The sequence below is a fragment of the Aspergillus fumigatus genome, chromosome 2, assembly GCF_000002655.1.
Source record: "Aspergillus fumigatus Af293 chromosome 2, whole genome shotgun sequence".
Taxonomy (NCBI): domain Eukaryota; kingdom Fungi; phylum Ascomycota; class Eurotiomycetes; order Eurotiales; family Aspergillaceae; genus Aspergillus; species Aspergillus fumigatus.
This window is the reverse complement of record NC_007195.1, coordinates 1,416,703-1,442,971: the sequence shown is the minus strand read 5'-3', so window position 1 is coordinate 1,442,971 and position 26,269 is coordinate 1,416,703. Positions and strand designations below refer to the sequence as shown.

Sequence of the window (26,269 nt, the reverse complement as noted above, 5' to 3'; positions counted from 1 at the left end):
TTCTCTCACAGATGCATCCTTCCAAACGCCATCTCCAAATCGTCTGCCCGCGTCACCCCCTCGGCTACGCGGTGCGCCCTCCCCCCAACCGGCTCCCCGCACTCAGGACACGCCGTCTGCTCCATCGCACCCCCACACTCTCCAATCGTAAACGGGTGTCCGTTCCGGCAATAATACCAATGCCCCGTGCCATGGAACTCGCGCGCCATGGCCGCCACCACCGCCATGCGCTCTTCGTTCGTCACCACGGCGTAAAACGTGGAGTCGCGGAGCATTCTATCAATTGTCTCGATATCAGGCAAAAGACCTCTCGTCGGGGTTGGGTGCTGCACGCAGAGGGATCGCGCGTGAGCGGCCGCCTCTCGCCCTTCTCGAAGGCGTGTCTCCGCGGCTTGCGGTGAACTGGCTTGGGATCGTTCGAGGGCGTGGAGGTGCGCAAGGAAAGTGTAGCCCTCTGCTTGTTGGCGGATGCGGCCGGAGGAGCCTGCGAGGCTGATGAGTGTAGCGCACTCGTCTCTTGCGTCTTGCAGGCTGATGGAGACGGTGATCTTGCCTGTTTGCGATGAGGCACGATCCTTGACGGACAGGAAATCCGTTAGCAGGGCGATGTCGAGGCGGAGGTTCAGCGCGATAGCGAGGAGGAGGCCCTTTGACTGGAGGATGGTGTCGTCAAAGTCAAAGTCTCCGTCGGTCTTCTTCCTTCGTTTGGCATTCTCGACCATGCTACGGACTCGGTCGTAGGGCTGTTCGTCCAGGGCGACTCGTTTGCGGTAGGCAACGACCTTGCTGCGAAGCTTGGTTATATCCTTCCACCGGCCAGGGGACGTGTGGTGGACTAATTCTGTCATTGTCCTGATGTTCTGCTGGATTGAGCCCTCGAGCGGCAGATGGTCGGGCCAGACCGGTCCTTTTCGATTTGCAACCTCTGTTTCCTGCATAACTTTCACCTGCCGGGCGAGCTCCTCCTCTAGAGGAACGTATTCCCGGTTCAAATAAAGGATGAACTTCTTGGTGGATTCGTCCAGTAGCGCTCGTCGCACGAGTCGACCGTATCTGGCGAGATCTCTCAGTGACCCACGACAGGTGGCGCACGTCTTGATATCATTCATGGAGAACGGACGCGTCGCATCCTTAATCGACATAGGTCTTCCTTGTTCGTCGAGTTCGTAGTGCTCTTGCAGTGCCATTTGCCCGTCCATGCTTTCCATCGTCAAGAAATGGCCACACCGGGGGAAGATGCACGGGTTCTCATCCAGGTTGATGTTCTCGTAAGTCTCACCCAGGATAAAGTCCACAACCTGGTGTTTGATTTCTTCGCTTGCACACGTTTGGCAGTACTTGTCAGAAGGACATCTCTCGCCACATAGCGACGGACACTGATGACCACACTGCAACTTCTGGTCGCACCGTTTGGAGCACGGAATGTGGTTGCACGGGGCCGCACAAGGCATTGTGCACGCGCTGTGTGGACATCTGGAGAAGCATCGCTCTTCGGCACATGGGGTGCATGGTTCCCCACATTTCTTGGTACATTTGGAGTGGCCACACTGCACGTCACATGGTTCTCCACACGGGGGACAAGGCTCATCGCCATGGCAAACCGCACTGCAGAAGTGGGCGCAAGTCGAGTGCTTGCGGCCGCACTTTTGCTGGCATCTTCCATGGTCGATGCGGACTTCCTCCCTATCAAGAAGCTGTACACAATGGTGGCATGGCCGCTTGCATGCGTGTCCACAAGCCAAGAGGGCATTACACTGCGCGGTACACTTAAACGTAGCCAAGCTCACATCTTGATGGCATTTCACCGCAATTTCGTGCTTGCAACGTTCGACCGTCTTGGTGACAGCCACCTTGCAGCGGACAGTAGACAAGTCCTGATCTTGCCAGCAGGGCAAATTCGGCATCGAATGGCCGCATTCAAGCTTCCTATCCTCCTTATACACGTCCACCATACACCTGACCGGACAAGGATCACCGCACCGCTTGACACACGGATGAGTACATCCTTTGCGCGGACGAGGGCACGGCTGTGGGCAATACGCGGCGTTGTGAAGCAGTTCCGAATGGCACTTTTGCTCACAAGCATGGCCACAGGGAAGACGGTTGATGCAGCGTAGATTACAGCCCCCCTCTGGGGATAGCTGCAAAAATTGATGCGGCGTAGAGACCAGGAGTGGCGTGTCAGGGTGACGGGGACACTGCAACTCCAGTTGTGATCCTATATTGCCCGAATGCCGAAGGATGTCAATGACCTGCGCCCACATGGGGACGTGAGCGCAAGTCTCGGAATTGCCAATAATGTACATTCCATGCTGCGCCCGTGACAGGAGGACGTTTATTCTGTTGGATGTACGCAAGAACCCGCAGCGATTCTGAGAGTTACTCCGCACCAGCGATATAACAACGACTTTGGCCTCTTCGCCTTGGAAATTGTCTATGGTCGCTACCCTCAAAGTCTTCAGTAGAGTAGCTCTCGCGGCAGGCGTGACATCAGTTTCACCAGCTCCAAAGCCAGCACTATCTAGCTGATCGGCATCTCGTTCTCCAAGTGTGACAGCGAAGTGTTGTGAGAACAGCTGGCGTAGTCGATGGAGTTGACCGAGGTATGGAGTAATGACAGCAATATCGCCGCTATGGTATCTGCCCTGTCGCACGAGATGGTTGACCACAGCCATTGTCATCTGAATTTCGTACTCGTTCCAGTGCGAGCTCGCCAGCGGACCTGTATTGGCTGCGTCCGCCTCTTGCTCGCGATGGTCCAGCCAGAACAGTCTCCGACGCATACCCACAACTTCAGGATAGCTTGACACTGATTCTGCATCTTTTATCTGAGGATATAGGGTATCCCGAACTAGTTGGGCTATGGAAGGGTGCATCCTGCGTTGCGTTTCGAGTGTACTGAACGGAAGACCCAGACCCATGGCACTCTGCGATTCCACCAGTCGCTCAAACAACGAAACGTCCAGGGAATACTTTTCGCCACCTCTAGGATTCTCGCGTGAGAGCTCGTAATTCTGAACCTGTGGACGGAGTTGTAGGTGATCACCAATAAGGATGGCGTGTTCGACCGAGGGCAACAGAGCAGTGAGAAGGTGTGCTTCCAGAACCTCACCAGCTTCTTCACACATCACGACTTTGGATTGTAGCTTTCGCAGCATGTTCAAATTTCGAGCCAGACCAGACGTGGTGACTCCGATGACATCCGCATCTGCCAGACAGCGAAGATCCACTTCGTCTCGAACATTGTCGAGATTGGCTTTAGCCATATGGTGTGTTGAGCAGAGCTTCATGACTTTATCATACACCAGATTAGTGACGTCTTTCGTCCATACCTGGTACAGTTCCTCTCTTTCTTTTCGTGACAGTTGGAACGGATTTAGGGACGTGAGCACGTCGAAGGATCGTATCTCGTCTCCTGGTCCCCCAGCCTGGACCCAACGCCTGATCACAGCACTAGGCTTGCCGTGCCCGACCCTCTTCCAACCGTCCTCGTCTTTACCAAACAAACCAGAATAATAGCGCGGATATAGTTCTTGAAGGTGAGGGATGAGATGAGTGGCTAACAAGTCCTGGTTGATCTTCAGGGTAGAGAACTTGTCCTCGCACGCCTCTATCTCGCAATGAAGGCGATATTGATCTTGTCGCTCCCTCTTGGTTTTCTCGGCATCTTTTGCAATGTGTCGTAGATTGAGCGCCCTCAGCTTGTCAGACTTGGACTGCGAACCGATCCGTATAATCTGGGACGTTACTCCTTTGTCGATGAGAGCTTCTAGCAACTGGTCCAGGGCATGGTTCGTATAAGTAACACATAACATAGGACCAAGATTTGTCTTTCCTTGCTTTTTATTTGCTAGGAGTACCTGGATAAGCGCAACACCTGTGTAACTCTTACCTGTACCAGGAGGCCCCTGGATCAAGCCAATTCGGTGTTGGAGGCTATTGACCAAGGCTCTCGCCTGGGCCCAGTCGAGGGTTGAATTGCGTTGCAAATATTCTATATCAACCGGTTTATCGGCTTGGACGTATAGGTCGGCATTGTTATTCATCAAGCAACGAAGGTTAAAGCGAAATCCGGGTCTCAACGCATAGAGGGGAGGAGGAACGTCGACTGGACCTACATTGCCGCTCGCGACGAGAATCTCTAGGAATGGTAGCTCCCTATTCTCCTTGATCTTCTTCAGTGCTCGCAAGGTTGGTTCGAAGCCAGCCAGTAGAATGCCTGGGAATTCAACAATAGAAAAATCCCGTTTACTCAGGACCTTATTCAATATTGTGCGGACCATGCCGGGTTTCGTATCGACTAGCATTATTTTGACTGACGCTTCCTTCGCATCTTCCCACAGGGATGCTACATTCTCGCTTTCCTTATTAGCGTTGTCTGTTTGCTTTTTGGGAGACCTGACTTGCTCGTCCACGATGGTACAAAAGACAACCGTCCTTCCATTGCGTCCATTCATGATGAGACACACAAGAGCACCGGGTAGCAAACGCTTTGACAACTGCCACCAGTTTTCCCGATCCTTGACCGACATCTCACTGACGCGTGGCGGTTGAGGGAATTGCACCTTGAAATGGAAGCCAAGGAATTTGTCAAAGTAGATTTGTCTGATCTTCGCACGAGGATAGACGTGTGTCCGAACCTGGGAAATCTGTCGGCCTGGTTCCTGTGACCCTTTGAGCTCCTGGTGAATAGCATCTCGCAGCTGACCAATCGTGTCTTCCCTTAGTAGACGGAAATTACGATCTAACAAACCGTCCAGACCACCCACATGCCACTGACGAGGATCATTGACCGGTAGGTATTCGATACGCGAGCTTTGGATCTCATCGAGGGTTGGCATGATAGCGATGTTCACAATATCGGCATGGTCGTTATCATGTCTGCCACCAGGCGGTTCGCGATGTACCATAAATGTTGCAGTAGATTTCGGCTCACTTTCGAGCTTATCGTTCGCCGGTGCAGATGGTAGGGAGCTCCCAATTTCCAATCGGCATAGGAGGTGATCAAGAAGATTGCGCGAGTGGTGGAGAGAGCTCGCCAGGCCACCCTCAGCCATACGGAGAAAAAGCTGCTGAAACCTTTTTGCTTGATCTTTGAGTGCATCTTGAACGAATGCGGTGGAGTTGAGATCGACGATTTTTGCGAACACGAGGAGTGAAATTTCCAACCACTCTACGGCCGTTTCCTCCTCGCTGATTTTTGATAGCACATCGCATACTGAGCTCAGGAACAGCGCTGCCCTGCGGCCGTTGATACCATACAGCACGTTGTAAATAGTTCCCACTGCTTGTTCTAAGATCAGCGATGATAAAACCTTAGGGTGCGAGACGGTTTCCAGCATGGGAAGGACCTGTGACCGGAAGACTTCCTCCTTTGCCTTCGACTCGGCTTTGGGGAATTTATTCTCCACAAGATCTCGAATATGTTCCAATCCCGTCTCCTCGGATAGCTCACGTATCACTCCTTGCATGAGACCAGCGTCAACTTCGATAAGCTGTCGAGCATCTCGGAAGAAGTTATTCAACTTCGCGCGACCTGGACGAGATGCACGGAAGTCTGTGTTAAGGGTATCCTTCCAGGATCGAAATTGTTTCTCTGAATCTGAGAGTTCTGGTCTTTTGGGTCTCACGTCTCGTTTTGGTCGATTGTCATCTCGCCTTCCGGTGTCATTTACGTGTTGAAACTTGCAGTTTTTGAAGGAACACGTTCCCCTTCTGGCAAAGTCCCTGCAAATCCTGAAGATTGTTAGTATTGTGTTCTCAGTATTAGACCAGCCCGAGTGACATACTTTGGTCTTGACATGTTTACGGTCGACATTGGTGGAAGTCTCCAAGGATACTGCTCGATGACTGAGGTAGGACGCAGAATGAAGAGGTTCTGGGTGGTTAGGCTTTGATGTGTTAGATTAGAAGTCAAATTGTCTTGATGGGAACGTGGCTATGGGAACAGAGTGATAGGTAACAGAAGGAAAACCGAGGCAAGATAAAGGAGAGAAGAAATGAATGGTGACGAGCTCAGTTTATTTTATACATGCAGAGCACAACAGTTCTGATGCTCTACTGAAAAGGCGCCTTGCACTGCGGCTGTGACCACAAAGCATTATTTTAGGACATTCGCAGCCAACAGGCTGTCTTCTCAACAAGTCCTTGTGTTGGAACAAAGTCGGGAGCAGCATGTCTGTCTCCAGCCTCTTGCTATGTGCAGGGGTTCTTGAGTCATCGTTGAATGAGCTGCGCCGCTGGAAGCTGTGCCGCTGGAATTTCTAAACACTGACGACCACTCATTTTACCCTCCACACTACACCCTGTAGATACGTATCATTTCCCTATTGGATTGACAGCGATTGCGAGCTAACTCATTAGATTCCTTGAATCAAAAGGTGGGTGAAGCGCTCCACCATCTAGCTGATTGGACGCTCAAAGGAACTGTCCCCAACCAGGATGGTACTCCAAAAGTATAGACCTCTGCTTGCTGGCTGATGTGACAGGGAAATATCTACGACGCTGATAAGTGTAGAGGACTCGTCTCCTGCATCTTATAGGTTAAGGGAGAGGGAGATGGTGATTTTTTCAGGACGGCAAGAAAGGCCGATGTATAGGATAACGACACAAGGCATGACGAGAATGAGTCTCCTGTGCTGATTACCTATGTAATAAGTGGTGTGCAGCCCAACAACTCGCTGCAGAAGGCTGTGGTTGTTTGCTGCTGTCACATGGACTGTGTATAACGATAGGAGGATGGCTGAAAGGGAGATAATAATCAATGGTCTGTTCTAGCTAATGAATGAATAAATAAATGAATGAATGGTAACAGCTCCTCCTCTTCCTCTTATCTCCTCCTCTCCTGACGATAAGATAAATAATTGTTGCTCATCTTAGTAAACCTGCCCTCGCAGACATCTCTCTCCCCTTGCTGGTTTCCGATAGCATATTGCATTTTCCATCCTGCGCTCATTGATACCAACAGCACGTTGAGAATAGTCCCGACCGTTTGCTCCAGGCCTAGTCAAGGTAACAGCAAGAGAAGTTACGATATCTGGCCAACTGCGCAAGGAGTACTACCATGATTATTTCTTTCCTGCGACTCCCCATAGACTTAAAAAAGGGGCCAACCCAACTCCTATATAATACAAGAGAGCCGGATGACGAAGCTGTTTCTGCATATCCCGATATGAGGCAGATAAATATATACATGATGTCACCTACTACAGCCTGGTGAGTTGTTTCTTCTATTGCTTTGCTTTTTCAGCAAGCAAAGTCTTCCGTATGCTTATAGTTAGTTACTTTGAAATGGATAGAGCCAAGAGGTCGCGCACTGACAATGTGACTGATACTAGATTGAAAAAATTGAAAAAGCAACATTCCTTTCTCCTGCGTGTTCGCTGTTGAATCTGGTTACTGGAGGATTATTGTCCCAGCTGTTTCTCATGTTTACCCCAGGTAAACTCAATGTGCGTGCAGTAGAGTTCTCAATGCAATACGGTCCTACGTCGTTGGTTCTACACCCCGGTCTATGAAGTTCGTGCGTGCCGTGATTAGTTCTATCTAAGAGATTGTGAATATGGAAGGATATGGTATACGCAGTTGGTGTTGTTTGCTTCTTGCGTTTGCAAATAAGCTCATTGTTTATAGCTGCTTTCTGGATGCGTCAAACTCCCAAAATCTAGTATACATTGACTGAACAGGGGAAGTAATTAGCAGGAATCTTCCTCGCAGACTCAGACCGCGTTGCAGTTCCACCGCCTCCCACAAGGATCCTGGTTTACTCGTTGCGTATACTTTCTGGGTCTTTTAGTGTCACATGAATAAGAGATGGTAGTCAGCTTTGTTCTGTATTTCATCCACATTTAATACGCAGTTGATCTCCATGCCTCGACGGTCTACATCATCGGTCAATAGTCCCTCAGTTAGGGTCTGCTAGTAGGCGTGGTTATCAAGCGGTATCCCCTTTAGACCCTGTACCTCCATGGCTTACACCGATAAAAGTATAGAATGAAGTATCGTAAGCCCCTAAAAATCAGTGTAGACCTCAGGATAGGAGCAGCTATCTACGTGACCTATCTTTCTACTGGTAAAAGGGCTGCTTATTAGCATAATTAGTTAATTACTCTACCTGTTCTTTCCTCTCGGGTTTTATACCAGGGATCCTCTTCTCAATATAATTTAACGATATATTGCTGGCTGTGCTTGTAGGGAGTTCCCTGTTGTGTATAAAATATTGTCTATGCCAGTAGTTAGGGCTTACGGGCTAGCAGCTAAAATGGCGGTTATGCAGCGGGTTTTGTGGCAGAGGTTAAAGGTAGGCTTAAGAAAGTGGGAGTTTGATTTTTTTTTGTTCGACCCTATTAAATTTATATCTGTGAGCAGACTGATGGAGATGGTTAATTGAATACTGGATAACGCGAGGTTTTCGAAGCGATTGTCAGGTGGCGTGCTGTGTTGGTAGAGGCTTCCGAGGGGAGTTGTCCGGAGGCATTCCAGCTGGTTACTTTCTTTTCCGTTCATTTACTGAGCATGGGCAGCCCCCAGCGGTAAGCAGTAATCGCAGCAGCCTATTCACTGCTCCTGTTGCCGATTGCGCTGTCTCTGGAAGAAGGGGGGATCAAGGGATCTACTCGTCTGACAAAACATCATCTATTTAACATCTGGTTACAGGCATGGGATCAACTAGGAGGTGGGTGCAACGAATATGGCGGCGGCGGGTCATCCTCCGGCGTACTTCTCCTCGACCTGTCCTGCAGCGGAATCTGTGACCCCCAGTAGAACCCTGCGCGCTTTTTATAGTTCCTCACCATCCTTTGCTCATACCAAATGATCAACCCCACAATGATTATCCCGGCGATACTTACCCCAATTGCTATCCCTACCTTTGCGCGAGCGCTTAACCCCCGCCCGCTTGTGCTTGTCACTCCTGTCACCCCTGTCCCGTTGCAGGTGGAGTTGGAAGTCGGGGCTGCTCTCTGGGTGGCGCGCTGGAAGGAACTGCAGTCAATTGGGTCCGTGGTGTTGATCGTGATGCGGTTGAATCCGGTGAGGGAGGGAAATTCGGCGCTACCGCGGGTGAGTTTTAGGTCAGGAAGGTGTATGGTAGATCGTACCTTGTGATGTTTCCATTGAGCTGGATGGTCTCCGCGGAATATAAGCTTGTGAAATTGACGTCTAGGAAGGATGAGGAGTTGACTGTGATGTTGCCCTGGATTGATTGTAGGGAGTCCAGAGAAAGACTATCTTGTTAGCATGCAGATATCGTAAAGTGTGCCTATGATGGACATACCTGGATATTGCACCCTGGAGATCGAGCATATCGCCCACTGAGCGTAGTTTTGGTAGATCCAGGCCCAAAGGCGCCCCGTAGTTATGAATTGAGACACCCGATGGGCCAGAATATTCTCTTGTTTGGATGTTGGCCGTTTCGAGGACGGGAATCGAGAACCTAGCCACCGTCAGTTCAGGGACGAGAGATGTAGATGCATATGCTGATGACACACTCAGTAATCACTCCCGAGAACTGGATAAAAGTCGCATATTTCAGGGCAGGAAAGCTGAGCGGGAGTTGACCATAGGCCTCATCATCGAGGAAATTCGTAGCGATGGTATCGAACCCCCGTATGCTGAGATTGCCATTGACTTGCTCTAACGAGTCGAGTCTCACACTAAGCTGGTTAGTCCGGTGTCTGCTGGACATTGCAGGAACAGACTGAATACCTGGAGTAGTTCCCCGTTAGCGAGATACTCGTCGCTTGTTTCAACGACCGAAAGTCTATCGCGGCGGTTGAAGGTACGGCCAAATTGATCGAGTCGATGGCCGTCACTTTCGGTGCGGATACATTTATGATCTTTTGACTACCTGGGAGATCAACGTTCATGCCACCTAGGTACAGCACGTCCGGCAGCGAGATCGACGTGAGTTTAAACGTCTCAGTAGGGCCGGTATAGGTGATGATTCCGCGAATACTGGTGACATCGGGAAGAGAAAATGATCCATTGAAGCTCTCCAGTAGAGTGATATCATCGTCAATTGTGGTGCAGTTATGCGTGGAGAACCAGTTCAGGTCATCGGACGAGGCAAACTGGAATGCAGCAGGTGAGTTCTGGAGGCTGGGATCACGGCTGCGCTCGCAGGTTGTCGCAGTGGCAACTAATCATGTCAGACTTATAGGCTTGTTGAGAGTGAGCAGCCTTACATGGTAATACAGAAACTATCAGTGCTAAGACCGAGCAACGATGGGAATATGTCATCGTTCAGCATCAAATTGAGATGCGGAGAAGATAAGAACAATCTGGGGAGGAGAAGATGACCAGGCGGCTGGGGTCTGGACATGACAAGTGTCTAGCTAGTCTAATAGGAATAGTGGCTTGATTCGGGCGCAGTTGGATCCTGGCCAACAGAGTTAGCGACAATCCTGCAGTGGCGGCTCGCCTTATGCCTTGGCGCCTCTGAGAGGGGTAGTAGACAAGCATGAGCCAAATACCTAACCTTTTGAACTTCTATCATCGAATCAAATACGGTGTGAAGTATCAAGCAATGGGGTTGTGTTGATGCATGTCTGATATTTCTCGATCGAGGTCCTCGCACACGGGTGGTCGGGTTTAAACAGCCTATCAGTCGTTGTTTGTAGCGCTGTCAATCCAACGATAGCCTTGAGTTGTCACGTTGTCCAGATTCAGATTATCGCCAAGGCACGAAATGTAAATAAGGTGCAAGCCCTGTTGGAGAACCCAGGGCGTCGTCAAACTCAATTTGATGGACACATCCGAAGTCGGAGACGTACAAGGTATTGAGGGTAGAAAAGGTACCTACCTAGTTATTGGCTTCAGTATATCTTTCTGATCTACTTCGTACTAATATGGTACCAGATATCGATCAAAACACTCATATATACATCGACGTGTACCTACACGTAACAGGAATGTCGTGTACTCAAGCTTCGCGCATGCACACCTTGTCTGAGAAGCAATATCGATATACCGTTATGGAGGCTATCGTGCAGTATTGTAGAAGTCACATAAGTTCAGCAGCAGCGGCTCCACCTCATTGACTCGAGGCCGTAGTAGCAATCGAAGGAGTCGGCAGTCTTCTACCAAGATGGACAGGAATGCCTATGACGCAGTGACAGACATACTCGGCTCATTCGATGCAACAGAAAGCAAGCGACCGGCTGATTTCCCGGGAAGGATTTGATTAGCTAACTTGACGATCGACAACCAGCCTGAGATAATTGCAGACTGGCTCATCAGGGGAACATATTTGACCCCGTACGACTGACCAAGCCATCCGGTCGAACAGATCATCCTGACAACTCTTCGGAAACTATTACTGCCCATAGACAACTATGAGGCAGCCTAAGCCTTGGAAGTCACCGATAGCCTCTAAAGTATTCCATTAGTACAGTGTCAGAGGTTGCATGATTTTGCAGCTTAGATACACTCTGATGTCTCCTTCCCTAGATGTCTCCTTCCCCGGACTGAAACCCTAACTCTACTTCAGGCAGTCCATGCTGACTCTTAGCCAGAGAGTACTACTATATCTCTATAACTGACTACCTAAGAAGATACAAATTATTGCTAATATTAAAGATCGTGCACTATTCGTCTGATCCAGATGTCTTAGATGACCTACGAAGGTATAGGAAAGCCATAGGCCCTGAAGTTACTGTTTGCCACCAGACATTTACAAACCGCAAGATGCCCCGCTATAGATGGTGATTCTGTAAAGATCCCAAGTCGTGAATCTTTGACACAATGCAAGCACGAATGAAATGTCTGGAGAAGGAGATACTGCTCGACCGTCGCCTTTCCCTTGGTTATATATATAGGTAGTAGGGTTGGCCTGAGGAGCATACTCATTGCTGTGATAGTAGGTTTGATGTGTACTATAAGAGCCAGCTTAGAGAGAGTGATTTGTGGCGCTAGACTAAGGAAGATTATCATACCCTACATCTCAGACTGAACCTTGCTGTTCTCGTTCTTCAGGGCCCCGTTCATTTCCAGTTTAGGCAAACACATGGGCAACAGATGAACCCTTGTTATATTGTATTGTCGACAAACCAGGCGTGGCTGGGGCTTGGGCGGCTGAGAGAGGGGCCTGTACGGCTTCCTCTCTGATCCGTTTTATTTCTCAAGGAGGCTAGATCGTTCTCTATCGCAAATTTTTCCCTTTTCTGGTTCTGTGTACCATTTGATTCTTCAACTTTGTGGTAATGGATGTTTCTTGGTTGAGAACTGGTCAGAGAGGTGGCTCTTCCCTGTTACAGCACTTCACTCTCGAGAATAGCCATCTTTGTGAAATGTCTACTTCACAAAGTCCCTTGCGGTGAATCCTTCTCTCAATCCCACTCTGTCCATCTAGTCTCTCCTATCCAGTTTGTCTGATCCGTCTAACACTTCCTCCCACACTCTCTGATACTGCACATGTCGACATCATACTTCATACATGCTAGGCTGAGACCTCATGCGCGTGTAGTACTCACGCTGTTATCTTTATCTACGGCAATACTGGCTTCTCTCACTGTGGGAGATGTTTGGGTAGTTCAAGGCGCAGAGCGGAGGGTGCCGATGATGACGGCATTTTACCTTGACAACGCTTGAACGTCGACGTGATACCTAGTCAGTGGAGCTCCAATTTCAGCATCAGAAATGCCTGTCAGTAATCGCCAAGGTTATAGTTTCTATCGTCGTGGACCCATCAGCAAGCTAGATCCGCGGCGCGTTCGACATTATGGTACGCTCTCACAAATACAACCATGACAATGAGAACCGACAACTTCAGCGCTGTACTACAATTGTCATCAGAACAGGGCTAACTAGATATTTGAGAGGGTACAAAATACACAGACAACACTGAAGGGAGCCTAGTATTCCAAGAAATTGGCTTCACACGCGCAGATCTGCATGGTGTGAGTGCTCATTACAGGACCGAATTCTGCTCAAGAAGCGCTGAGAGCTCGCGTATATTTGCGCCGTCCGAGTGTTGGCGGGGCATACACTTCAAACAATGCCTTCACCAGAACTAAAGGGACTTTGGTCATGCTCCCGTCGAGGTAAGGGAAGGCACTGTTTCGAACACTAAACACAACAGTCTGGGACCTCTCCGGGGGGAAGTGAGGTTTCTTTGGTCATTAAACAATATTCATTGTCAAAATATGGCAATGTAAGCTATATGGTGGCGTTGCCAGATTTAAGGATTCCCACCAAATTTGCACTCTCAGCTTCCAAGGCGACAATGAGCTTGTGTCTCCCCAAGATGAACAGGACACTTCAAGAATAACTTTGCAGCGGGGGCGACTGAGTCTCGAAAGTGGAAGCTCTAGTCAGGCAGCAATTGGTTCACGTCGGCCGCAAATTAAGTGTTGTGTCCTGCGGTGCCTTTGGTTCTTGACATAAATGTCATCCACTGCCGATGTTGGACCTGTCGGCCAGGCTGCTCGCCCAGGCAGTGACCTAGACCACATAAGCACAATAACGGTCAACATGGGAGCACAACATGCAGTCTACCAATGCCGCGCATCAGACAATAAGCAGACAGTGGCACCCCTTCTTCATCTGACTTATAACACAAAAATAGCTGGGTTGCAATTCTGACGGTTGGCTTTGAGATATGCAGATTGCTCTTTGTTGCTGACCGAATCTTGGTAAACTGTGGCCAAAAATGACTGTCATAGATACCAACTCGGCTGCTGGTAGACGTCGCAGCCTTTGATCTGATCATTAAGGGGTGGTGACATGTCCGGGTTAGTCGTCGCCAACAGATTGGTGGCAGATCCGAATACCCAGGTGCTTGTCCTGGAAGCAGGAGCAAACCGTTTGACCGACCCGCGCATCCTGGTACCAGGACTGGCGCCTACGGCGTACGGAGATCCGGATTTGGACTCGGCCATTTAATCTGTCCCTCAGGTACACGCAAGCAGCCCCGCTGACACTCCCACTGGCTACATGCTTTCTCGATAGGAACAACTCCATGGTCGTCAACTGCTCGCTTCCAGTGGGGTACACTGAGAGGATTCTCCGTGCGGCCTCGGCTTGATCATCTACCGATCAGGGTCGGGAATGAATGCATGGGATACGCTTGGAAATCCGGGCTGTGGACGGCATGACATTAAACCCTACCTTTGCAAATTCCACCAGGCGAGTGAGTCGTCCAACTCAATTCGTGAGTTCTTCATGAGGATAGAAACGACCAGGAAGATCAGGGCAGTAGTGGACCAGTCCAGGTATCTTTCGGAAAACCTATTCATGCTGTTCCACGGAGCGTGGATGGATACTTTTGGTAAGTTGGGTTATCTGCAGGTAGAAAATCCCATCCGAGTTGCAGGAACACAACCGTTTGTCATTCCTGGTGAGGTGGATCTGTCACACATACACGCAGCCATGCGGAGTCTGCGTATTTTGGTGCAGATATACAGCATCGTTCGAACCTGCGAGTGGTGGCCGGCGTGCTGGTAGGGAGGATTATTCTGGAAGTCCGCGAGGCTTCTTGTTGTTGTCAACGGGGTGCAATTCCGTAAGGGGAAGCGAACGTACACGGCTTCACGACCAAAGAGGTTATACTCGCCGCGGGAGCAACGCAGACTCCACAGATCCTAGAGCTCTCCGGCATTGGAAGCGCAGACCTCTGGTCACATGGCAATATCACAATCATTGATAATCCACATGCTGGGGAGAACCTTTAGGATCATGGATTAGTATGTTCGGGTGCAAATTGGCAGACGGAATGTCCTTATGCGACATGGTAGAAGACCCAGCAGTGGCTGTGGTTGCCATGGATGCGTATAAGAAAGACGGCTCCGGACCACTGGGAATGGCCCCATTGGTGTGTCGGCATTGATGCCTTGCACAAACCTCTTTACAACAGAACGTCACTACTTCCTTCGCGACAATTGATGTGTCGACCGCCTCTGGGACGCGGGCGCGTAGCAGAACAGTACCCGATCCTTCGAAAGCTGCTGGATGATCTCGATGAACCCGCAGCGCAGTACCTCCTAGCCCCCTTCCAGCTTCTGCCTGCGAGGGCAACGGTCCCCAAGGCATCTTCTCATTGAGACATCAAGATGCTTCCCCACCATTATCTCCGCACTGTGCCACCCATTGTCTCACGGTTCTGTACATCCACTGTTCGCAAACATCACAACAGTGCCGGCCATCGACCATGGCATTTTGCGTCACCCCGCAGACCCGGTGCTCCATGCACGTCACAGTATTTGGACCGAGACATTGACCGAAATCGAGCCAATGGCGTCGCTGCTTAAGAAGAAAGGAGCGAGGTTGCACACACCTGAGCAACTGACAGACGTGGAGAGGGCCAAAGGACTGTGTAGGGAACTCGTACTGTCCGAGTGGTAGACAAGTGGGTCAGGTGCAAATGATGCCACGCGGTGACGGTGGAGTGGTGGACCCGAAGCTTAAAGTATATGGCACCGCGAATGTGCGGGTGGTGCATGCTAGTGTCTTTCCACTGGGGTGACACAGAAGGTGGCGGATATATCAAGCAGGAAGGACACTTTCTAAGCTTTGGAACAGGGCCGATGGTTATCCGAGTCACGCGGTTTCCATTTTGTCTTGCAAGTCAACCCTGAGTGGGGTGTTAGCGGGATTCAGAGTTTGTTGGTGACTGATATTTATAGCATCTAGTAGGGCCGGCAGTCCTTTAGACATATGTAGCTCTGAACTAGTAGTCGCTTTCCAGAGGATCAGACACTGAGACTGATACAGCAATTGGCTGGAAACCGAGGATCTTACCAGAGACTGAACTCATTATTACCCCAGGATGTGATGTGACATTGAACGCACGCATCTTGATATTACTGCCTCAGGCCGCGAGTAAGAAGTGCAGCGAAGACCTCGGCAGGTTGCATCTGTGGCCTGTTTAATTTCTCTTAACTGCACCCTCTCCAACCACCTCGTCACTCCGATTCATCCACCAGCGACGCATCCACACAAAGAAGAAAAAGAATACGAGGCAAGATCCTATCTGCAGGGTCTTCTAAAGTCAAACTCCATTGATTTGAATCCGAACGGTGATCCGGCTGACTTCTCCGGGGATACGTGTCTTACAACCCCGCATTGCCATCAACATCACCGACACTAAATCATGACCAGGTTACACTGCCATTGGGAGGCCAAGTCGCTAGTTCGACGCTAGACAGCTAGACATGCCAGAAGTCGCGTACGGCAACGGTGATGGGTTACTCTCGCGAGGGGAAGCCATTCAAGAGAGTAAGCGAAAAAAGACTAATCTAATTACCTCTTTCGCAACATAACCTGTTTTTAGGAAAGATTCTGAATCGAGGCCTATCAGGAACAAGGGGACAACCCAAAGTTGACAATACCAGTCGACGCCGAAGAAGCTGCTGGGATTTGAGTGCTTTCTTTCGCCTGTCTACGCTTTGTTAGTGCTGGACTCGGACTAGGATGATGGACTATCACTCTGCGTGTCTCACTTCCCGCGGAGACTTTCTTGTTTTTCTCTGGCAGTGGCATCGTCTATTACTCAATATGACATATGACATTGACAGAAAGGAAAAGGTCTGAGAGAAACTCTGCATCCTGGCTTTGACTCTGTTCGTTGCTCATTGGACACAGTTGTACTGACAGACACCTGCCAGGTTACTACCCCGTTGCCAGCACTCAACCTCTCTACTCCAGCAATATATTGCACCCAATCAGACAACCCTCAACGGTCTTGCCACTGGCTTGATCTAATGAACTGCCCAACGTAGTAGTGCCTTAGCTCATGGTTGATAATTCGGTCAGCCAGTTCCATGAGACAAGGCGTGCACTAACCTTGAAAAAGGGATTCCTTGGCCGCGGGTCCAATTCTACACCAATGTCTATGCACGATCTGGCATACCCCGGATCAGACGGAAATGAGTCTTATTGTTGAAGTGCAAGCGAGGCAATCCTCCCGATGCAGGGTCATGACGCATGTGACTTGACACCAGCCTCCAGGATGAGATTAAATAGCCCTGGGATGGTACCTCGAGGTATCTGTCCGGTTGATATTTCCTCACCTGCTGTAAGTCCGTCGCTCGTTACAGTAGTGACCAATCGTCTCTCGCTTGACCTTTGTTTACATCCAACACAGTCGTTTATTATCTGATACCGTTTGGTTGCTCCAATGCGGTTCTCTGCGTTAACTTCTCTTCTCGCCTGGGGAGCCTTCGCCGGTGTCCTCGCGACACCTACAAAGGTCTCGTGGGCACCCTCGCTGGTGGAGCGTGACTTTGCCGCCGTCACCAGCGTTGTCGCTGCCATTTCGTCCAAGGTCGATACTCTGGATGCAAACATCAAGGCCTACACTGGAGGCGATACGTCCGCTATCGTGGATGCTTCTGCAGACCTCATCTCCACCATCAACGATGGCACATCCACCGTGGCGGCCCAGCCAGCTCTGAGCCAAGTGGACGCTCTGAATCTGGTGAATCCCATCCTGGCCTTGACCAACAAGGTCAAGACCACCATCGACGACCTCATCTCCAAGAAGAGTCTGATCGTCGAGGCCGGCGCGGGTCCTACCACCTATAGCCAGTTGTTGGACCAATACACGGCCTCCTCGAACTTGGCTACGACCCTGTCTGGCAAGGTGCCGGAGGCTCTCAAGCAAGTCGCTGAAGAGCTGTCCTCGGGAATCACCTCGGCCATCCAGAAGGGTATCGATGCTTATAAGGATGTGAGCACTCCCCCGACCACTACTACTTCGTCGACTTCCACGCCTCCTACGACTTCGCCTACTACCACTCCTACCGAGACCTCCACTCCGTGCGAGACTACTACCACTACTACCGAGACCTCTACCCCCTGTGAGACTACTACTACGACTACTCCTCCTCCTGAGACCTCCACTCCGTGCGAGACTACTACCACTACTACCGAGACCTCCACTCCATGTGAGACCACTACCACTCCTACCGAGACCTCTACCCCCTGTGAGACTACTACTACCCCTACCGAGACCTCTACTCCGTGTGAGACCACTACCACTCCTACCGAGACCTCTACCCCCTGTGAGACTACTACCACTACTACCGAGACCTCTACCCCCTGTGAGACTACTACCACTCCTACCGAGACCTCTACCCCCTGTGAGACTACTACTACCCCTACCGAGACCTCTACTCCGTGTGAGACCACTACCACTCCTACCGAGACCTCTACCCCCTGTGAGACTACTACCACTACTACCGAGACCTCTACCCCCTGTGAGACTACTACTACGACTACTCCTCCTCCTGAGACCTCCACTCCGTGTGAGACCACTACCACTCCTACCGAGACCTCTACTCCATGCGAGACTACCACCACTCCTACCGAAACCTCTACCCCCTGTGAGACTACTACTACGACTACTCCTCCTCCTGAGACCTCCACTCCGTGCGAGACCACTACCACTCCTACCGAGACCTCTACCCCCTGTGAGACTACTACTACCCCTACCGAGACCTCTACTCCGTGTGAGACTACTACTACTCCTCCTGAAACCTCCACTCCATGTGAGACTACCACCACTACTACACCTCCTACGGAAACCACCACCACACCCACTACACCTCCTGCTGAAACTACCACTACCACCAATGTCCCTGTTCCCCCAGTGACCTCCACTACCACCGCTACCGAGACCACCCCATGCCATGAGTGTGAGGGCACCACCAGCGTTCCTAACCCACCCGGTCCCACCACACTGACCACGGTCCCTGCATGCACGACTTGCGGCGGCAGCGGCGGCGGCGGTGGTGGTGAACAGCCCACTCCTCCCGTTGTGGTTCCTCAGCCCTCTCCCTCCAGCCCTACGACTATCGCTCCTCCTGGAGGACTCTCCACCGGCGCAGCCAGCAAGCCGGGCTCGTCTCTTGGCACGGCCATGGCTATTGCTGCATTTGCACTGTTGCTGTAAATGATCTGTCCGAGCATGGAATGAGATGGACGCGAGGATGGGAAACGAAAGGAAAGGAAAGATGATTAATGTCTACTTATAATTTTGTTTGTGGGGAGGAACGTTGATATGAGCTTGGTGATATGATTGTATCTATTTATTGATTCAGTCAGATAGTAGCTAGTAACTGGTAATTCAATTCAAACCTGGAATCCTTTCCCTGTCTGAATGTCGGAGAATGTCTAACACGTACTCCGTATAGCATGCCACATATGTCACCCGGAATGCACGTCAAAGCCTAAACAAACACCCCTTGCACGGCACGCAGGTATAAATGTCTTACGCTAACACGACTTTCACCACACAGGCACAACTTTCCTTGTACTTATATGAATTTGGGAAAACTCAAGAGCAAAAACAGGATGTATCTCACTACCCTTGCCCTAACTGCCCTCATCGCAATCACCGCAGCAGACAAAACATTCCCAACTGTACGTCTCGCATTCCCCACACTCCACTGCAGGGAACTAAGTGTACCTCAGGTTATAATGAAGATGCGAAATGGCCTTACGGTCCTTAGCGGCTCACCAGGGAATTGCCTCACTTATACTGTGCATCAGTGCGTCTACACATGACGAAAATAGAGGTGCAAGCGCTGAAGCTAATGACGCGTAGCCCTATTGAAACAGTCCAGATTAACACGCCTTGTCGGTTTTACGAGTATGTGCTTCCTTTTCTCCTGCGCGATTGTTTGTTCGTGTTGCACTGATGGATTGATACTGCTATTGCAGTGAGATTGAATGTGCTGGGAATGCGACGAACTATTCGCCTGAGACTGAGATTCCTGTGGCGGATGTGGCGGAGATGGGGAGTGTGCGTTGTGGGGAGGAAGCAGACCTGGAGAAGAGCTAGCATCCTGTCGAATTATTTTTGGATGGAAGGTAGTTGGTGTAGAGTTGAAAGGCTTGGTCTATTAAATATGCTGAATATCTTGCATCCGTCTAACCAAGATGGTTCATCATGAACTTTGTTCTCAATCCCTGAAAGACCATCCAGGCGTCCCATTTCCTCCGCTTGATATCATCCGGTTCACAGACAAGACCACAATCGGCACAGCACGGCGGAACACTCCACGGGAAGAACCCGTTCCAGCATAGGAAGATGTGTTCGGTGTCCGAGCAAGTAACCGAGCTCATGCGCCCCTTACTTCCGTCCTCGTCGTCACTGCCGCTGCAAGACTCCCAATCTGAGTCCGCGGATGGAGAGCCTTGCACCGGCTGGACGTCTTCGGAGACGCCCTCCCTGGCCAGAACATCGTCCATGGACAACCCAACCCGCTCCACAGCCAAGCACCACTGGAACCAGATCCGTGGAGAGCTCAGCGCAAAATCCGACGGACTGTGTCCGTATCCGTCTCGCAGGTTCGGATCGCATCCCGCCTGCAGCAAGATGCACAGCCGGGTCTCCAACGAATCGCCATCTAGCTGGCCGTGCACGGATTCAGGTCCTGAGAAGGCCATGGCCAGGTGTAGCGCGCCCTCGCCGAGGTGGGACGTCGCATGGGGATTCGCGCCCCACTGGAGAAGCTCCCGGAGCACCACAACCCCATGCCATCGAGGAATGCAGGCGTTGTACAAGAGTGGGGTGAGGCCCTCGGCGTTCTCGTGCTCGATGTCACAGCCACTGCCGACCAGTAGATTGATCAAGGCGACGATCTCGTCCTCATTGATGAGCTCGGAGCCGGGAAGGGTATGACTGACGGTGAAATGGAGGGGGCTGCCGCCGAGAGCGACGGAGTTGATGTCGCAGCCGGCGGAGATGAACAGACGGAGAATACGGTAAAGGGTTGCTTTATGGATGGTATAATTGGTTGCTCGGTACCAGAAGGCATTTCGTACGTCGTAGATCGCGTTTGCGCCATCACTAGTCTTTCAGATGCTGCTCCGGCTCAGCCTACCTGAATGGACTTACCTGCGGCAATGGTTGGGGTCCGCTCCTTCATTGAGGAGGAGCTCACACATCTCGAAGCGGAGGAGTCGTGCAGCGAACTAATCGGTCAGTTTGAACGACGATGGAGATTGGAAAACCTACAGATAAGAGACTCTCGTTTTCTGTATTCCGCACGGTGGGAGAAAAATCTCTGCTCTTCAATAGTAGCCGTAGTGTATGTATGTCATTGGCCTCGATACAGGTAAATATAGGCGATGTCGTCTCGACGATCGCGTAGGCTGAGACATGCCGCGTGATTGTGGGCTTGCTCAACCCATCATGGAGCCTCGAAAGCGAAACAAGAAGACCGTCTTGGGCCACCTGTGGATTGGGCGCCAGGAGAAGAAGAATATCGGATGCGCGGGCGGATTTTGAGTCAGCATCTTTGGTCCACTGGACCCGGATGGAGACCTTGCCTGCGGGAGAATCTTGAAGCACAACCTGCGATGATACGATCTGCTGAGTAGGTTGCAATCTCTTTCTTCGTTTGTCAAGAGTACTGCCTGCGCTATGCCGCCTACAACCACGGGTGACATCGTCGCTTTTCTGCGAGCTCGCCTTGATGACGGCCGCGGCTTTCTCATGGCTACTCGCAAGCAGACTCTCCAGCTCAGTCCGAACCCACTGCACATCTATATCGGCCAGCTTTTCATGTCCCGGCTGGGGCGTTGACAACAACTGTAATGCTTCTCGGACCTTGGATTGGAGCAACATCAGAGGCAGAGAAGCGCGTTTAACATCTTCAAAGTTGTCCCAGCTGTCCATGGGAGATTCTGTCTTGTCATCCTGCTTTTCGATGCGTATTTTCATAGCCGTGAGCTGTGCCATGAGCGCGTCGATAGCATCGAGAGACTGCGAAAAGTTAGACAAGGGTTGACCTTTCTCTGACCCAGCCAAAGGCTTGTCATCGGGATGCGAGTGATGAAGTTTTTGACTACTGTCCCTGATAATCGACACAGCATCATGGATACTATCCAGCCGATTCTGAATATCAAGGTCATTGAAACTGGTCACCGTCAGCTTGAATCCAAGCTTTCCAGGTGGATAGACGACTCCCACCTTCCCAATACCTGCAGATTCATGCTCAATTGTCTCTTACATCTATCCAGATTCCGAAACGAACGCTCCAGCTTCCCTCCAAGCACCAATTTGACCCTTCCGCCCACCATCTTCAACTTCTGCCTCGTACGACCGGTCTCAACATCGAGGTTCTTGGCCACAATACTCGCGATATTATCATACTCTTTCTCTAGGGATTTGAGCGTTGAGTAGATATGCATAACCGGTGAGATCTTCTGTAAGCCCAGTGAAGGCAATCTGTCCTGGTACTCATCACAATAGCGATGGACATTTTCGAGGAGGAATTCCACCTCGCGCATCTCCACCTGCAGCTGTTGGATTTCTACGGGGACATTCTTCACAGCCGCAATGAGCTGGTAGGTTTCCTTGCCGATGCGACATATTGTGTCGATTAGGCCGATGACGGCAGCGAGGTTTGCTGTGAGCGACAGTGGATCCATAGATCCATGGAACTTTTGTGAAGCTGTAGGTCCATGTTGAGGATCGACGGCGGGGTACGAGCTGAAAAACAACGAGGCTGAGCATGCCGGAGGCTGAGTCTGTGTTCATGGGTATAAATATCCCCCAATTTCCCACGTCGAACGCGAACATGACAGGATAGAATTCCATTTTCTGCTCCAAAGAGAGTACACATTGCGAGCAAACGCAATGGATTCTTCCATCAAATCCCCAGACTACAATCGCTATGCTGCCGACTTCCTCTCAGCAGTGAACGGCCCCTCAACTCCCAATTACTCATATCCTCCGCCTCAGTACACTCCTCGTGATCCGTACTTGATGCCCACGCAGACAATGCAGACCGCCAAACTAAGCGATTACTATTATTCCCGACCGGTAGCTACACAGGAATTGGCGAATTCAACTCGGCAGGATGAGTACCATCACTACAGAACCAATCCCAATCTCTATCACAGCCGTGATCCGCCACTGGCAGCGGACCGAAATGCGCCATTAGCAACGCAGAATGAGTACCACTGCTCCAAAGGCCAGCCCGAGTTTTATCACCATCGACGTGATGGATTAAATATTGCTTCGACAACACCTCAAGGCTTCCCGATGGCAATGCAAGCGGCTGCGCCTACAGCTACTGAGAATAAGTTAGGCCAAGTAGCTCAGCAACGAGGCTTCTACTATACTCGGCCACAGGCGGGGCCTCCGCCAGCGAGTGGGCATTTTATTTCACCTGTATGACAATTCTAAGAGTCCTGGCAATTCGTATAACTGACGAGACTACTAGCCGAGTTCGCAGCAACAGCAAGCATATACGACTTCGATGCGGGATGCTTATTATCATCGCCGAGATCAGGGGAACATACGAAAGTAATGCGGGTACGTAATGTTGTCTTTGATCCATCTGTTTATGAAAAGGAAGTGGTATCTGGTATACCTTGATAAGCAATGTCACATTCATCTGAAGCCTCATGACGGGGTTGTGCCGGACCACGCACTGTATAAACAAGGCAAGCAATAAGGGAAGAATTGCAACACCACTTTCTTATACCGACTGCTGTAAGATCGCCTATACTTTATTATGCTGAGTCTCGCTTCCGATGATCTGTATTACGCCGTCCAGACTATGAGCAAGTCGCGACCTTTCCGTATCCGCAGCCGCAGAACTCCCGGATTATAGGGACCTGTTCCTCATACAAGTAGCGAATCTGTCCTGCATCTGCGAAGACACCAAAGGTGTTCACTGTATAGCCGCCAGAAAGCCCAGTACGAAAGACCGGAGACCCACATGTCTCTCGGAAACTGTTTGCTTTCCGAGTAGCGACATCCCCTGCAGGTCCTTGCAGGCAGGCGACGTGGACAAGGCGGAGTCGGCGCGAAACGCACCGGAGCATCTCCACAAGGGCTCGCAGGTGACGACGAGTATGGATTCTGCGTCACAAGAAGTTGGCAGTTGGTTCCTTCTGGCTGATAAGGGTAATCGAGGTGATGTTGGAGGGCTGCTCGTCGTCGTCGTCATCGTTATCGTCGATCTGCTGCAGGATGCGCCGGTACTATTTGCAGTATTGTAATCTTCTTAGGAATCGGCGCACCGAAGCCATTATCCCTGTCGGCGATAAGATCAGAAACTGGAGGCGTTATGGATGGAGTACCTTTGGGTCAGCGGACACGGCCAGCTCCAGGTCATGGTGATGAGAGTAAACGTGTTGACTCAATCAATCGTGAAGGCTTGCTTTCTCAGTCGCCGAGCTTAGTATAAAGTATAAAGCAGATATTTAAGTTAGCTTGGAGCGAAGCTGTTGGTCCATCCACGCCGGACCCTATGTGAAGATTATCCATCTCTAGACCGGTCTAAGAGCTAGAAAACAATCTTTATGCGTAGGAGCAAAAGAGTTAGGCTTATGAGCCATGGTAAGTCATGAGAAAGTGGCAGAAGGTGTATCGATACCTGCTAGATGGAGGAGCTCTGTTGAATACATTGAAAAGGCACTTTTGTTAGACGCTCTCAGTTTACTACAGTAGCATTCAATCACACTTTACCCGACATCCAAAGTCTTAAGCGCTAGAGATAAATAGCGAGATGCTAGTGACAGTATCAACTAATTAAGGTATAGTCGATATCTCATAAAGCAAGTTTGATGCTCAGTCTGACCCCGCACCGGTCGAAGCTCGAACAGCCATGCGCTCAATATCATTAATGCCTTATAGTGTGAAACTAGAGACAGGGCAAACTAGCACGGTGTACGTACGCAGTCATACAAGTCTGATACACAAGGACGTATGATTAAACATGGGTAGACCGCTGTCTTGGATATTGGCCTTCGATATCGGACAGGATTAGTAGATTAGTAGATGCTTCTACTCGACCGAGGTACGAAGAAAACAAACTCCACCGAAGAAACTCCACCAAGCATACTCCACCGAGTATACTCCGTGCCGAGTCTCTGGTAATTGATTCTTTCGCTTCGGCGATGGCTGGTCCCGAGCGATTAATTTCAGAACTTCAGCTGTGCAAATCATCTCAGAAGCTAGTACTGCGCTGATCGTCCCGTCCCTTCTGTTTCTTGTGTAGTTTTAATCTTCCCAGCCTTGGCAGTTTATCACTGCCCCTGTGCGACGCAGCGCGCATGCACTATGAAGCCGACCAATGTGTTGCTTGCCAAACTGGGGCATGGTACTAGGCAGCAAGAGGTCTCAGATTCTCAGTGCAATAATGCAAGACTATGAGAATAGCAGTCGTGTCTCTACTAGGTAGACTCTGCATGGTTATTGGCCCCTGATACTCAATGATAGAAGTGTATAGCTGATCGACGTTCTGGTGTCTATATCCCGCCAAATTCATGTGGTCCTAACTGCCTGCAGGGAAGGAATTACACTCTGCTCTCCTTAGCCTACGACAGCGCCGTACCTATCCACAGGATGCATAGCCAGAGGCGTCGATTTGAATGGCTAGGGCTTCCCAACTTCCGAGCAACTGCGACAGGAAGGGTAGGGTTGAAGGGATGGATATGTAAAGAGCACTACAAAAGAGTAGCAACACTCGATGCATCCTTAGCAGGACGAACACGCTAAATCTACAGAGTAATCACGGCTCGCCCTGTAGATTCATCGCCATTGTGGCAATACTCCGTGTATGCATCTCATTGATCGAATGGGACAAGGACATTCAATCATCCCCCTATCTTAGCCGGTGAAAACTGAGAAGCAGGCCAAATGGCCGCCGATAGGCCAGGGTAATGGAACAATGGTTGGCCGGGCTGCGCAAGCCAGCGCGTTGAGTTTCACCGAAACTTGTGGCCTCTTGGAGGAAGGTGGACGGGCAAGGACGCAAGGACGCTTGGCTGTAAGAATTTGTTTCTTTATATTCCGTACACAAAGTGTATGGACGGATGGCCAGCTTGAAGAAACCATAAGCATCCTGCCAAATCAGGTCTTCATAGTTACCACCCTGTTTGTTGGCTGCTTGCGTGAAATGCTAGACTTCTGCAGATCTAGAACGTTGACTGACGCCGGAGGGCTGTATGGAAGGGAGAAGATCCGGACTCCGTACTCCTTCGGGAAATCTCTTTCATAATTTCAAGGGATGTATCTGTCATGTAGACCGTTCCAAATCTCGACTCCGCAAAGATTAGTAAAACAGATCTGTCTGTGCTGTAGTTTCTGCAGCCTAGACGCCTGCGTTTAGTCATCCCTCCCCTATTTTTGAGGGACTCACAGCCACGTTGATCTGAACTATGGCTTTTAATCTTCCAGGCTATGGCTTAGTATAGTCAACTTCCAGACACAGACGGCTATGGCATAATTGGCACCAGGATCCGGAGAGTTCCGAATGTCGTCAGGTAAGCAGATATATGGATCGACAGGGAATACCAATTATCAGAT

At 50.5% G+C, this 26,269-nt stretch overlaps 4 protein-coding genes across 4 annotated transcripts; 1 reads left to right on the top strand and 3 right to left on the bottom strand.

Annotated features, from left to right (window-relative positions):
- Positions 1-5: 5 nt before the first annotated feature.
- Positions 6-5,803, bottom strand: AFUA_2G05180 (putative NF-X1 finger and helicase domain protein; the record flags this gene model as incomplete). The annotated part of the gene is made up of 2 exons (XM_744555.1): positions 6-5,736; positions 5,790-5,803. The coding sequence occupies 2 exons, from the start codon at positions 5,801-5,803 to the stop codon at positions 6-8; spliced, it is 5,745 nt and encodes a 1,914-aa protein (XP_749648.1).
- A 3,645-nt stretch (positions 5,804-9,448) lies between these two features.
- Positions 9,449-10,380, bottom strand: AFUA_2G05170 (uncharacterized protein; the record flags this gene model as incomplete). The annotated part of the gene is made up of 3 exons (XM_744554.2): positions 10,185-10,380; positions 9,783-10,110; positions 9,449-9,697 (listed from the first exon to the last, which is right to left on the bottom strand). The coding sequence occupies exons 1-3, from the start codon at positions 10,319-10,321 to the stop codon at positions 9,449-9,451; spliced, it is 714 nt and encodes a 237-aa protein (XP_749647.1). The 5' UTR covers positions 10,322-10,380.
- Positions 10,381-12,123: 1,743 nt separating this feature from the next.
- On the top strand, positions 12,124-19,110 carry mp2 (cell wall mannoprotein 1 family protein). The gene is made up of 2 exons (XM_744552.2): positions 12,124-16,521; positions 16,790-19,110. Exon 2 carries the CDS (start codon positions 17,114-17,116, stop codon positions 18,887-18,889), a length of 1,776 nt encoding a protein of 591 aa, XP_749645.1. The 5' UTR covers positions 12,124-16,521; positions 16,790-17,113; the 3' UTR covers positions 18,890-19,110.
- Positions 19,111-19,517: 407 nt separating this feature from the next.
- Positions 19,518-23,122, bottom strand: AFUA_2G05140 (ankyrin repeat domain-containing protein). The gene is made up of 3 exons (XM_077804091.1): positions 21,917-23,122; positions 20,960-21,863; positions 19,518-20,796 (listed from the first exon to the last, which is right to left on the bottom strand). The coding sequence occupies exons 1-3, from the start codon at positions 22,375-22,377 to the stop codon at positions 19,870-19,872; spliced, it is 2,292 nt and encodes a 763-aa protein (XP_077660255.1). The 5' UTR covers positions 22,378-23,122; the 3' UTR covers positions 19,518-19,869.
- Between the last annotated feature and the right edge of the window lie 3,147 nt (positions 23,123-26,269).